Source organism: Haliotis cracherodii, unplaced genomic scaffold, assembly GCF_022045235.1.
Source record: "Haliotis cracherodii isolate W230 unplaced genomic scaffold, xgHalCrac1.p SCAF_7, whole genome shotgun sequence".
Lineage (NCBI taxonomy): Eukaryota > Metazoa > Mollusca > Gastropoda > Lepetellida > Haliotidae > Haliotis > Haliotis cracherodii.
The window spans coordinates 11,196,213-11,210,476 of record NW_027266330.1 but is presented as its reverse complement, the minus strand read 5'-3'; the positions used below and the strand labels follow the sequence as shown (position 1 = coordinate 11,210,476).

General features: G+C 37.7%; 1 protein-coding gene across 1 annotated transcript in view; it reads left to right on the top strand.

The window, feature by feature from the left end:
• Nucleotides 1–1,831, top strand: part of LOC139449114 (inositol 1,4,5-trisphosphate-gated calcium channel ITPR2-like) — a 164,825-nt gene extending 162,994 nt beyond the window's left edge. Inside the window, exons 72-74 of the mRNA XM_071230598.1 lie at nucleotides 215–334; nucleotides 781–915; nucleotides 1,579–1,831. Coding sequence (XP_071086699.1) covers nucleotides 215–334; nucleotides 781–915; nucleotides 1,579–1,659 — 336 coding nt within the window. The 3' untranslated portion in view covers nucleotides 1,660–1,831. The remainder of the gene's footprint in view (nucleotides 1–214; nucleotides 335–780; nucleotides 916–1,578) is intronic.
• Nucleotides 1,832–14,264: the final 12,433 nt, after the last annotated feature.

The following is a 14,264-nucleotide window of genomic DNA, read 5'->3' as shown; positions in this document are numbered from 1 at the left end:
GTACATTTGTGTCTGCTGATGTCATTGTTGGGTTTTGAAAGTACATTTATGCCTGCTGATGTCATTGATGGGTTTTGAGAGTACATTTGTGCCTGCTGAATGTCATTGATGGGTTTTGAGAGTACATTTATGCCTGCTGATATCAGTGCTGGGTTTTGAGAGTGCCCACAGGTGACATTGTGAATAGATTTACTCATTTATTATGTCCTTGCAGGGTTTTGAAAAGCATGTGAAAATGGAGCACAACCAGTGGGCTTACCTGTTTTTCTTCATCCATCTGGACGAGACGAGACCCAATGACTACACAGCCCTTGAGCTTTACATTGCAAACTTGGTAAGTTAACCTCACCACATATAAGGGCAACAGTTTTCTTATACATTCTGATAGAGTACCTATATTTCAGTTTCCTGTAATAAATAATCACATTTCTTTATCATTTTATGATGGTTCAGTGTTGATATTTTTTCAGCGGCCCAAGATTGATTGTTGGTTGTTTAACACCACAGCCAGGTCTAGTGGTGAACTGGTGCCTTTTGATAGTTTGGAATATTAAAAAATATTCACACAATCTAGTGATTGATATCATGAGCATCGACCCACGCAATTGGGATATGACGACATGCATCAACCAAGTCAGCGAGTCTGACCACCTGATCCTGTATAGTACAGCATAGTCACCTTTTACGGCAAGCATGGGTTGCTGAAGACCTATTCTATCCCAGATCTTCACGGGTCTGCCATGAGAAATGATGATCTAGTGTTGGTATTTCTTGTTTCAGCTGGAGAAGAACAACTTTGACTTCTTCCCCCTGAACCGTGCGATGAGTCTGCGTCATGAGGAAGACAGCAATGAGAAGAAGCTGGAGACGCTGATGGACCAGGTGGACTACCTCGTCAACAAGATGAAGGAGGAGGTTCGTTTGCTACTTATGTTGTGTCTAACATGTCGCATAGCCTCACAACAGCAATATACATGTCTGATTAGCAATATACGTGAAGACTTTACTGACTGCAGTAGAATTCATGTGTGTCATGCCGATCAGTTAAAAATTAAACTTCTGTGAAGACATTCAGGTATGCAAGTTGTGAGTGTTGTAATACTTTGGGGAATTTATTTTGGATATTTTTTTTAAAGTTAGCAAGTGCACAGGATGTCTGGAGCTCTGTTAATTAATATTTCATACTTAATACAAACAAGCATCCTCATGAAGATCCGGGTTAGAATATGTCTTCAGCAACCCATGTTTGCTGTAAACGGCGACTATGCTTGTCGTAAGAGGCGACTAAAGGGATCGCGTGGCCAGACTCATTGACTTGGTTGATGTATATCATAGTATCCCAGTTGCTTAAATCAATGCTCATGTTGTCAATCATTGGATTGTCCAGACTTGAGTATTTAGAGACATCATATAGCTGGAATATTGCTGAGTGAAGCATTAAACACCAACCAAACCAAACCAAACCAAACAAAACAAAACAAACATTCTGATATTGGAAGTTAGTTTGTAAGTGTATTTCCGAATGATTGCTGTTGTTCTAAAGTTTGAAAGCTAACTGGGTGTGTTTTGTCGGTGTAGGAGGCGACCAAAGAGCGAGACAAGGAGAAGCAGAGACAGCTGGAGTGGGAGGCAAAACACAAGACAGCCAAGAAGCAGTAACATCACACACCAGGAGATTGTCATGCTGAGATATTGCCATGCTGAGATGTCATGCTCAGATACTGTCATGCTGATGTAATATCATGCTGAGATATTGCCGAGATATTGCCATGCTGAGATGTCATGCTCAGATACTGTCATGCTGACGTAATATCATGCTGAGATATTGCCGAGATATTGTCATGCTGAGATGTCATGCTCAGATACTGTCATGCTGACGTAATATCATGCTGAGATATTGCCGAGATATTGCCATGCTGAGATGTCATGCTCAGATACTGTCATGCTGACGTAATATCATGCTGAGATATTGTCATGCTCAGATTTGGTCATACTGAGGTAATATGCAGACATTGTCATATTGCGATATTGTCATGGAGAAGAAATGTCATGCTGAGATAATATAATACACAAATAAGGTCTTTTGATTGTTATGTCAGTCAGAGATAGTCATGTTGAGACACATTAATTATCAAATAATGTCATGCTGTGACTCATTAATTATAAAATAATGTTAGCTGTCACACTTTAATGATAAAATAATGTCATGCTATGACATTAATTATAAAATAATGTCATGCTGTGACTCATTAATTATAAAATAATGTTAGCTGTCACACTTTAATGATAAAATAATGTCATGCTGTGACATTTATTATAAAATAATGTCATGTTGCGACGATACTAAAAAATAATGTCATGCTGTGACACATTAAGTGTAAAATAATGTCATTCTGTGACACATAAAATAATGTCATGCTGTGACACGTGAAGTGTAAAATAATGTCATTCTGTGACACATAAAATAATGTCATGCTGTGACACGTTATGTGTAAAATAATGTCATTCTGTGATGAGTTCAGTAACAATTATTGCCATGTCGCTATTATGTTGAGATATTATCCTGCTTAGAAAATGTCAACAGTTATTTAATGCTGAAATGGTTTCATATGTGACACGCTGAGATTTAGAAGGCATTTATAACTCCATGTGTATGCCATTAAAATAACGTTTGGTACAGCGAGAACAAAGTCATGTACAGAATAACAGCAATATGCAGAAGTTGGTGTTCTCTCTAGGAAGTCACAGCTGGGTATTGTTCGAGAAAATAGATCTGCCGAGTTTGGAGAAAAAATGGTAGAAATAGAATTTGTAATGACACTTTTATTTATTGTTTTTAAGCAAACGAAGGCATCTGTGTCAAAATGTGATTAACAAGGATGAATATTTGTAAGAATTCAATTCATATTATGTATTTTATTATATAAAGAAATACGGGAACACACATTGTGATTCTCTTCGTCTTTCTGTACCGGTGGACAGTGATCTAAGTAGAAGTGATGTAATTGGTTGTGATGCACATGGGATGACAAGCTAATAATTGATTCATTATGGCCAAAGATAGAAGAAACACAACATCAGAAGACTTTGTGTTGTAATAGTGCTGAATATCCATGTTATGTTTCCATTGAAATTATCCAATCTTCCCAAGAATCTTTCTACCGTCTCTGTTCAGGTTTAACATCACATGTTAGCATTGTGAGCACCCCTCTTGAGATGCAGTTTCTTTGTCTCTGTTTACTTTTACAATGTTTCCAATAATTTATTGTTGTTATCAGAAGCCATTGTTAAATGTGTATACATTTATAGAAGTATATGATATATGTATATTATTTATATAAGAAGCATGCAATTCACATATTTTGTTTATTTTCTTACTTTTAACAAACTGACAACTGGATACATTTCTAGATATAAAATAGGGATACAACTTTTTAATTTTTAAAAAAAGTTTTCTCCAGTCTTTCAGAATGAGTGAGTGAATATGGTTTTACGCCGCTTTTAGCAATATTCCAGCAATATCACGGCAGGGGACACCAGAAATGGGTTTCAGACATTGTACCCATGTTGGGAATCGAACCCCGGTCTTCAGCTTGACGAGCGAACGCTTTAACCACTAGGCTACCCGACCGCCCCTTTCAGAATGATGTGTGGATTATGTTTATGTGTAGGATCTGCGTGTAAATAAACAGAGTTGGGGTATGTGTTGTAACCACTGCAGTCAACCAGGCTGAAGCTTACTGTCATATATAGCCCCTTTTACAGTATATATTCTTCTTTGCCGAAGTGTTCTTCTTAGAGGTGTGTACCAGGACCGAGCCAGTAGGGTAGCTTTAAGCAGTGAGCAGTGTTTAGTTAGGTCCTGTATGTTAGCGTGATGTGAAAGTCAAAGTAACTCAGGTCATAGATGTTTGCCATGAGCTTGTGCAACCAGACAATGGATGCTTGGCTTCAAACCAACATTCAGCAAATACTGGCATGGCAAAGGGAGGCAACTCTGCACAAGATGTAAAAGTGTTTTTCGGTATGGAAGCTGAATAGTTTTGTGTGACGGAACAATGAGCACGTGCTAGATAGGGAATGTATGTTCAGGTAAATAATACTCTATACCAATGCCGTGGTTGTGTTTCTGCTTTCCTATAACCACACTTATGATGTTACTTTTTTATATTTCAAATGTCATGTTATAAAGACCTCTATGTATTATGCATGTCTATATATTTGTATTGTGTATATATGGTGTATAGTGTTGGTATGTCCTATGCTGCATTGCAGGTTTTACTGAGATGTGATATATTTTGTTTTCATTTAATGAATTTAATCATATTTTAATGCAGGTGATATATTTGTTTTTATTTAATGAATTTAATCATATTTTAATGCATATGATATACATGTGTATTTGTTTTTCTTTAATGAATTTAATTATATTTTGATGCATATATGTGATATATTTATTTATCTTTGTTATCCCTTCATATAATTTTCACTAATATGCCTTTTATGTCCAGCGGAATCAGTTTCGGCAGATAATCATGTTTTATGTAATTAGTTATAACTGTTAAGGTTCACATAATATTGCCAAAATGAATACTAACTCTAAACTTGCTGTGAATGTGCTTGCCTTGTTTTTTGCTACGTTAAAATCCATATAAATGTCTGTGATAAAATGTGGCAGACTCTTTCTTAATTTGGCAGAAGTTTTTCTTCTGCAAAGGGACCAGGTTAGGTTGTATTTTTGATAACTTTTTTGTTTATTTTGTGTCCATTGATTCAGAATATTTTTCTATAATTTTATACTGCTGTATTTACTCAGTGACATACCTATCAGGAAGGATTGTGTGTCCAGTTTATTTCTGTCTGTTCATCAACAGAGCTGAAGATGCGTAGACATCACTCCTTTGAATCAGTGTATCATATCCCAACACATCTTCCCGAGGCAAGAGAGTTAACTGACTTTAAAAGTCCAGTTTCCACCCTTGCCGAACTAGGCTGGAATTCCTGGACTTGATCGTATCGCCACCAGTGGCTATAACATTCATAGTCAGTTAACTCACTTGCCTCGGGAAGATGATCCCACCAGCAGGAGGATGGAGAAGGGCCAATTTTTACCCACTAGAAATGTCAAAGTTTAAGGTGATACAAGACTTTGAAATATTGGATTGAACTAGCCAATTTTCTTTCTCCCACTTACAAGTTTTCGACTTCCTGACATGATCAAGAATATAAGCATGGCGAAATTTGGCAAACTGTCTGATTTTTCAAACTTCAGAGAAAATCTAATTGCATGTATAAGCAAGTCTTTGGCCCAAAAGGATTTCTTGAACTATAAGCAAGAAACTCAGCTTCGGTACAAAACTTGGTCCTGCCTTTCACAAATGCATGTATAAGAAACCCTTCCTTGAAAAACTCCAATAGAAACCATTTGGATACACTGTATCCTCACCCATTTAGTGATGTCCAAAGTCCAAAACATGCCAGTGCTGCCCAAATGTCATGTCATCGTATCTGATAAACTTATGGAATGATTTCTAAAAGTTTTGCTCCTTTCTTAAAGAGTGCGGATCTGGTTGACCTTGTCACACCTTGACCTTTGATGTTGGCAATACTGACCATGGCTAGTTATCCTTATGCTAGTTTGCTATGCTGCTTCAGCCTGTTTGAAGTATGTGTAGGTGCACTTGGTGTGCATATGGAATCTGTTCGTGTTCAGGGTCTGTTACATTAGCGCTTTGACAACTCCGATACTTATAACATTGACTTAATACTTCAACCCCCATATGTTAACATAGACTTAAGACTGCAACCCCCATACGTTAACATAGACTTAAGACCGTAACCCCCATATGTTAGCATAGACTTAATACTTCAACCCCCATACGTTATCATAGACTTAATACTTCAACCCCCATACGTTAACATAGACTTAATACTTCAACCCCCATATGTTAACATAGACTTAATACTTCAACTCCCATACGTTGACATAGACTAAAGACCGTAACTCCCATACGTTGACAGACACTTAAGACCGTAACTCCCATACGTTAAAATAGACTTAAGACCGTAACTCCCATACGTTAACATAGACTTAAGGCCGTAACTCCCATACGTTAATATAGACTTAAGACCGTAACTCCCATACGTTAATATAGACTTAAGACCGTAACTCCCATACGTTGACAGAGACTTAAGACCGTAACTCCCATACGTTAATATAGACTTAAGACCGTAACTCCCATACGTTAACATAGACTTAAGACCGTAACTCCCATACGTTAACATAGACTTCAGACCGTAACTCCCATATGTTAACATAGACTAAAGACGGAAACTCCCATACGTTAACATAGACTTAAGACCGAAACTCCCATACGTTAACATAGACTTAAGACCGTAACTCCCATACGTTAACATAGACTTAACACAGTAACTCCCATACGTTAACATAGAACTACAGCAGTCATAGCGCACAGATCGTGGTTGGATGGTCCCTACATGAATGCAGGTATATTGTCCATAATTCCTGGATTATTAATGTGGAATGTCATGAACATTTGTACTGATTGATGTTTGTATATAATACATGATTATCAAGTTACATTGACCAGTATTACTCTTGTGTCATGATACTGAATCAACTACTCGGCCAGTGTTCTACTGCTCCGACCCTCTGTGAGTACAGAGGCTGTATTGGGTGTATTTGACCCAGTACCATGGTACAACTTCCTGTGGCCCAGACTGGTGGTATCAGTGAGTTGCATGAATCAAACAGTGAGATGCATGAATCAAACAGTGAAGCTTTACTGATACATGCTGCCTATTATTATGTGTTGTACTTTCTTATGACGCGGGAAATATATGCAAACAACAAGGGTAATTGTTAAATCACTTTAACTCAAGTAATGAAGATGGAGGGTAATGCAGCTGCCATAAAGGGTATTACCAAGTCAACTTGGAGGTAATCAAATTAAAATGATATATTTTTCTCTCAAGCAATACATGTATTCGTGACAATCCAAACACTCTTATTTCTAATCAGCCAATCGGTCAACGGTCGTAATTTCTTGGTACGACCTAGCAAAGTATTTAGTGCAGTGTCTCATTTATGTATCTTGAACATGAACCAGCAGTTCCAAATGGAGATGATAAATGCTGCGTTGTTTTAGCATCTTGGATATTTGATACACCCCGCCGTGACGCTGTGGCATCTGTGTTCCAAAGGGTGTACTGTCAAGGGGATATTTGTGTTCCATGTTTTCATTTGTTCAGATAATGTCCAAATCGTGAAAGTAAGAAAGTTAAAACGAATCGTGTTAATACTTTTTCAGCAAAAGTTTACTCAGTGTTTAACAGCACAACCATTGTCTGTCCGATCTTCAAGCAAAGACTATGTTATGGAAGTAAAGATCTGATTTATTTCTTTTACGTTGGAGTTATGTCATTGGTGGTGATTTTGTGGATTTAATTCGCTCCATGACTATAAAGAAGTATTTTGATGATACAGTGTAACCCCAATATCCTCAATATGTTAGTCTTGCTCCACTTTTTTGCTTGTTGGATGTTAAAAAGGAACACTACTCAATACCCATTATCCGTTCATCGGAATATGTGTTGATTGGGAGGATTTCCCTGGTAACATTGGCGTCTGGATTAGCAGGTTTCTGAGGATCTGTTGATTAAGGTGTATAGTGACGTCACCATGACGTCATTGTGTGCTGCACGTTACCAGACAACTTCTTCTCAGACTCAGTGAGTTGGCAGTATTAAACACAACACTATGTTAATATTGAGTAATGATAAAACCACGTGATATTTGGAATTACACATCACCGTGAGACCCAATATATACCAGTCAGGTAATGTGTAATTCCTCGTAGCTTGTGTGTATGAATTATTTGATTTTTTTATCTACTTTAGCACTGAGTGTCTATATTTTTCATATTGTTATTATTGAGATATGGATTAAAATCATTTTCAAAGACAAGTGTGTTTTCATTCTATGTACAATTACGTCTGCTACAATTATGCCAGATGTCACAGTCGCTGGACGAAAGGGGAAACAATTTGAATCAGGGACTGAGACAGACTACGGTGTGTGTTTCTGTGTCGTTAAAACCCTCTGGCTGCCACATAGTGGTGGTACCAGGAGTTGACTGACTGAGTATGGCTTTACGCCGCTTATAGCAATATTCCAGCAATATTAAGGCGGGGGACACCAGAAATGGGCTTCACACATTGTACCCATGTCGGGAATCGAACCCGGGTCGCGTGACGAGCGAACGCTTTAACCACTAGGCTACCCTATCGCCCCCGCCACTAAGCTGAGTTCATCCGGCTCCACCTGTGGCACCAGTCACAAACACATGCAAAGGTTACTAAATTGTTCACGTGAAAAATAATGAAACATAAGGTGCATCGGGCATCTTTTTGTCCCTGATGCATCAAATGTGGAAATGTCTGCCATAAAACATTTTGAAAGCCTTACTGAGGCCTTGAATGTCGTTGCCTTGATCGAACAACTTTTAAGAAGAGTCGCATAACGCTCTTTGAAATCTTTGCAGAAAGAGCATGGTTGATTGTACCTCAAACTTGTGGGATGTAGATACCAAAGGCTGGAGCTGCTGGAATATTGCTCGACATGAAGGCAAAGATGACTACTGGAAAGTTCTGCAACCTTCAGGGGAGTTTTTTGTCACTCTGAATCAATATGCACAGATCAAAGTATGAAACAGTTGAGACGGTCTCACTGGTCTCCTATATATCTAGTTCTGGGCCCACTTGCACAAAGCGATCTTTGCGCTAAGATGATCGTAACTCCCATACTTAAACATATGCTTACAATAATCGTAGCACTAAGATCGCTTTGTGCAAGTTGGCCCAGGTCGGTAAATCAGTGGAAGGGACTTGGCGGTTATCAGATCCGCAGATCAGGCCTGAAGCTTACGTTTTGTCAAATTTCCTTTTTTTGATTCTAGCAATCCGAGCAGAAATTCAAATTCATATGCATAACAGTAACAGATCAGAATGAAGGGGAGCACATATTGGTGCCCATGGGAATGCGTTAATGTCTTATAAAATCTCACATGGATGTTATCGATGAGGAAGTTCAGCCTTTCACATAATGTCTTCTCTGTGGACCTCAGATGACCTTTTCTTTCATCTCTGACAAATTGTCCTGACCCCTGGAGATGTAACTGTATCTATGGTCACCATTAGCGACACACACTCAATTAATCAATGAATCCAGTGTCACTGTAATTCTAATTCGATCTCATGAAGAATACATTTCAATCTGCTAAGCAAATTATTTGAAATCTGACTTCCAGCTGCGTACAAGAGGTTAAAGTGCATGTGAAATGGCCAACCTTTGGGTCTTTCTCAGAAAAATCTCAGTACCAAATATAAACTTTATATGTTTTAACTGGAAAATAGAATCCCACCTGTTCTACATATTTCCACAGTAAAATGTGAGCCATGTGTTTTTCTTAGGAAGAAATATACCCCTAAAAAGGCGAAATAGTTTGTTCAATTGAGTAGCAGTGTGTGAAAAGAAACATCTGTTTTCTAATTTCAACATATCAAATATAAAATTGCTGGAAAATCCACTTGTAATTTATGTTAGTTTTGTGACAATAAATGACATATAAGACCAATGAATATAGTTGTTCTTGCTTGATGCAGTCATGAACTACAACATTAACCACAAGGAAATTATTCTGTTCAAATATGTTTGTCCCTCCTGTTCCAGGATTTGTGGCCCGTGAAGATCCGGGGTAGAATAGGTCTTCAGCAACCAATGCTTGCCGTAACAGGCAACTTTGCTTGTCGTAAGAGGCGGCTAACGGGATCGGGTGGTCAGGCTCGCTTACTTGGTTGATGCACGTCTTCGTATCCCAATTGCATAGATCGATGCTCGTGGTGTAATTTACTGGATTGTCTGGTCTAGACTTGATTATTTACAGACCGCCGTCATATAACTGGAACATTGCTGAGTGCGGCGTTAAACCATAAACACACAAACAAAACCAGATAGAAATTGTTTTCGCTGAGTCTACCCTGTGTACCCATGTATCCACTATTACGGGTAGTATACCATTTATACCCCTGTGTTTCCGATGGTGGGTTAATTTTGAAGCTGGGATACAGGTTATATATATACTCACCACATAATCACTATATATTGTGATTACATGTAATCACCACACAGCATCAGTGTATAGTACATGTAATCACCACACAGCATCAGTGTATAGTACATGTAATCACCACACAGCATCAGTGTATAGTACATGTAATCACGATATAGCATCAGTGTATAGTACATGTAATCACCACACAGCATCAGTGTATAGTACATGTAATCACCACATAGCATCAGTGTATAGTACATGTAATCACCACACAGCATCACTGTATAGTACATGTAATCACCACATAGCATCAGTGTATAGTACATGTAATCACCACACAGCATCAGTGTATAGTACATGTAATCACCACACAGCATCAGTGTATAGTACATGTAATCACCACATAGCATCGGTGTATAGTACATGTAATCACCACACAGCATCAGTGTATAGTACATGTAATCACCACATAGCATCAGTGTATAGTACATGTAATCACCACACAGCATCAGTGTATAGTACATGTAATCACCACATAGCATCGGTGTATAGTACATGTAATCACCACATAGCATCAGTGTATAGTATATGTATTCACTATATAGCATCGGTGTATAGTATATGTATTCACTATATAGCAGCAGTGTATAGTACATGTAATCACCACACAGCATCAGTGTATAGTATATGTATTCACTATATAGCAGCAGTGTATAGTACATGTAATCACCACACAGCATCAGTGTATAGTACATGTAATCACCACACATCATCGGTGTATAGTACATGTAATCACCAGACAGCATCACTGTATAGTACATGTAATCACCACATGGCATCAGTGTATAGTACATGTAATCACCACATAGCATCACTGTATAGTACATGTAATCACCACACAGCATCAGTGTATAGTACATGTAATCACCACACAGCATCAGTGTATAGTACATGTAATCACCACACAGCATCAGTGTATAGTACATGTAATCACCACATGGCATCAGTGTATAGTACATGTAATCACCACACAGCATCAGTGTATAGTACATGTAATCACCACACAGCATCAGTGTATAGTACATGTAATCACCACACAGCATCAGTGTATAGTACATGTAATCACCACACAGCATCAGTGTATAGTACATGTAATCACCACATAGCATCAGTGTATAGTACATGTAATCACCACACAGCATCACTGTATAGTACATGTAATCACCACATAGCATCAGTGTATAGTACATGTAATCACCACACAGCATCAGTGTATAGTACATGTAATCACCACACAGCATCAGTGTATAGTACATGTAATCACCACATAGCATCGGTGTATAGTACATGTAATCACCACACAGCATCAGTGTATAGTACATGTAATCACCACATAGCATCAGTGTATAGTACATGTAATCACCACACAGCATCAGTGTATAGTACATGTAATCACCACATAGCATCGGTGTATAGTACATGTAATCACCACATAGCATCAGTGTATAGTATATGTATTCACTATATAGCATCGGTGTATAGTATATGTATTCACTATATAGCAGCAGTGTATAGTACATGTAATCACCACACAGCATCAGTGTATAGTATATGTATTCACTATATAGCAGCAGTGTATAGTACATGTAATCACCACACAGCATCAGTGTATAGTACATGTAATCACCACACATCATCGGTGTATAGTACATGTAATCACCAGACAGCATCACTGTATAGTACATGTAATCACCACATGGCATCAGTGTATAGTACATGTAATCACCACATAGCATCACTGTATAGTACATGTAATCACCACACAGCATCAGTGTATAGTACATGTAATCACCACACAGCATCAGTGTATAGTACATGTAATCACCACACAGCATCAGTGTATAGTACATGTAATCACCACATGGCATCAGTGTATAGTACATGTAATCACCACACAGCATCAGTGTATAGTACATGTAATCACCACACAGCATCAGTGTATAGTACATGTAATCACCACACAGCATCAGTGTATAGTACATGTAATCACCACACAGCATCAGTGTATAGTACATGTAATCACCACACAGCATCAGTGTATAGTACATGTAATCACCACACAGCACCAGTGTATAGTACATGTAATCACCACACAGCATCAGTGTATAGTACATGTAATCACCACATAGCATCACTGTATAGTACATGTAATCACCACACAGCATCAGTGTATAGTACATGTAATCACCACACAGCATCAGTGTATAGTACATGTAATCACCACACAGCATCAGTGTATAGTACATGTAATCACCACACAGCATCAGTGTATAGTACATGTAATCACCACACAGCATCAGTGTATAGTACATGTAATCACCACACAGCATCAGTGTATAGTACATGTAATCACCACATAGCATCAGTGTATAGTACATGTAATCACCACATAGCATCAGTGTATAGTACATGTAATCACCACATAGCATCAGTGTATAGTACATGTAATCACCACATAGCATCGGTGTATAGTACATGTAATCAGTGTATAGTACATGTAATCACCACATATCATCACTGTATAGTACATGTAATCACCACACAGCATCAGTGTATAGTACATGTAATCACCACACAGCACCAGTGTATAGTACATGTAATCACCACACAGCATCAGTGTATAGTACATGTAATCACCACACAGCATCAGTGTATAGTACATGTAATCACCACATAGCATCACTGTATAGTACATGTAATCACCACACAGCATCAGTGTATAGTACATGTAATCAGTGTATAGTACAGAACAGAACAGAACAGAACAGAACAGAACAGAACAGAACAGAATTTATTTCGTATAGTCTGGCCATGAGGCCAATAGTACAGATGGTTGGATAATATTTGACATATTGTGACAGAGCGCTTCAGTTAATATTGGCTTTAGAATTTCTAAGTTTAAACATTTTATCTAAATAAAGAGCTAGCTGAAATAAAATGTTGTCGTTATTTGTTGTGAGTAACAATACAAACTTGTGCAGGGTAGGATATTGATAGTAATACGAGGGCAAATATCTTATCTCTAAGCTAGTATAAGCTGGACATATAAATAGTGCATGGTATCTAGCCTTGGTGAATTAGATATACAATCTGACCATTCTTGCATATACAAATCTCTTGTTCTTTCCTTAAATGTATAAACAAAAAAATCACAGTCTCCGACATCTTGCATCAACCATACATAACCGAAACCATAACTAAACAATGTATATCTTACAAAAGAAACCCAATTTTTATAACCTAATTCATCATTTTTACATAGCATGAAATAGCAATGTTTTGGATATTTACCCAGAGGCATTCTTAATAGTTTAATCCAATACTTAATTATTCTCACAACACCACGTTCATACATTCTCGTTCTTCCAAGTTCACCTAATACAGCAGCATTTGAAGACTTGTATCCTATTTTCAAAGTATATTTACAAAATTTAGTATGTATAATTTCAATGCTATTTCTTACTTCTGTACACCATATTTCCGCACCATAAAGCAAAATGGGTAAAATTTTACAATCAAATATTTTAAAGTATGTATCAACGTTTACGTCTGGATATTTTACCATCATTCTTTTAATTGGCACTAGAGCCTTATATATAGTACATTTACATGACAAAGTTTTACAGCAATTAATAATAAGGTCATATTTCAATCAGGTTTATATCTGTTTAATGACCAAATGTGCCCAATATATTACTTCATAAAAATAAAATTGTTTTACATTTTCGACCAAAGATTGCAATGAAAGCAAGATAATACTTTGATTATTTGTTCGACAAAGTCTTAAACACACCCCTGTGATAGATGAAGACAACATTATGATGACGGAATGGGCATGTACATGGATGTTATGCTGAATACAGTATCTTGACTTGAACTCATTTAATTCAATATGTCGGCGCAGTGGGGCAAATTGGGGTTTAGCATCGGGTTCAAATTTACTGCACATCTATGGCGTGGAATGGACAACGTCAGTCTATCTGTCTGTCCGACCATGCATGATGTCGTTTCCTGAGCAGATCTTGGAAACTGTCACATATTTCTTCAACAAACTTGGCACATAGATAGGTC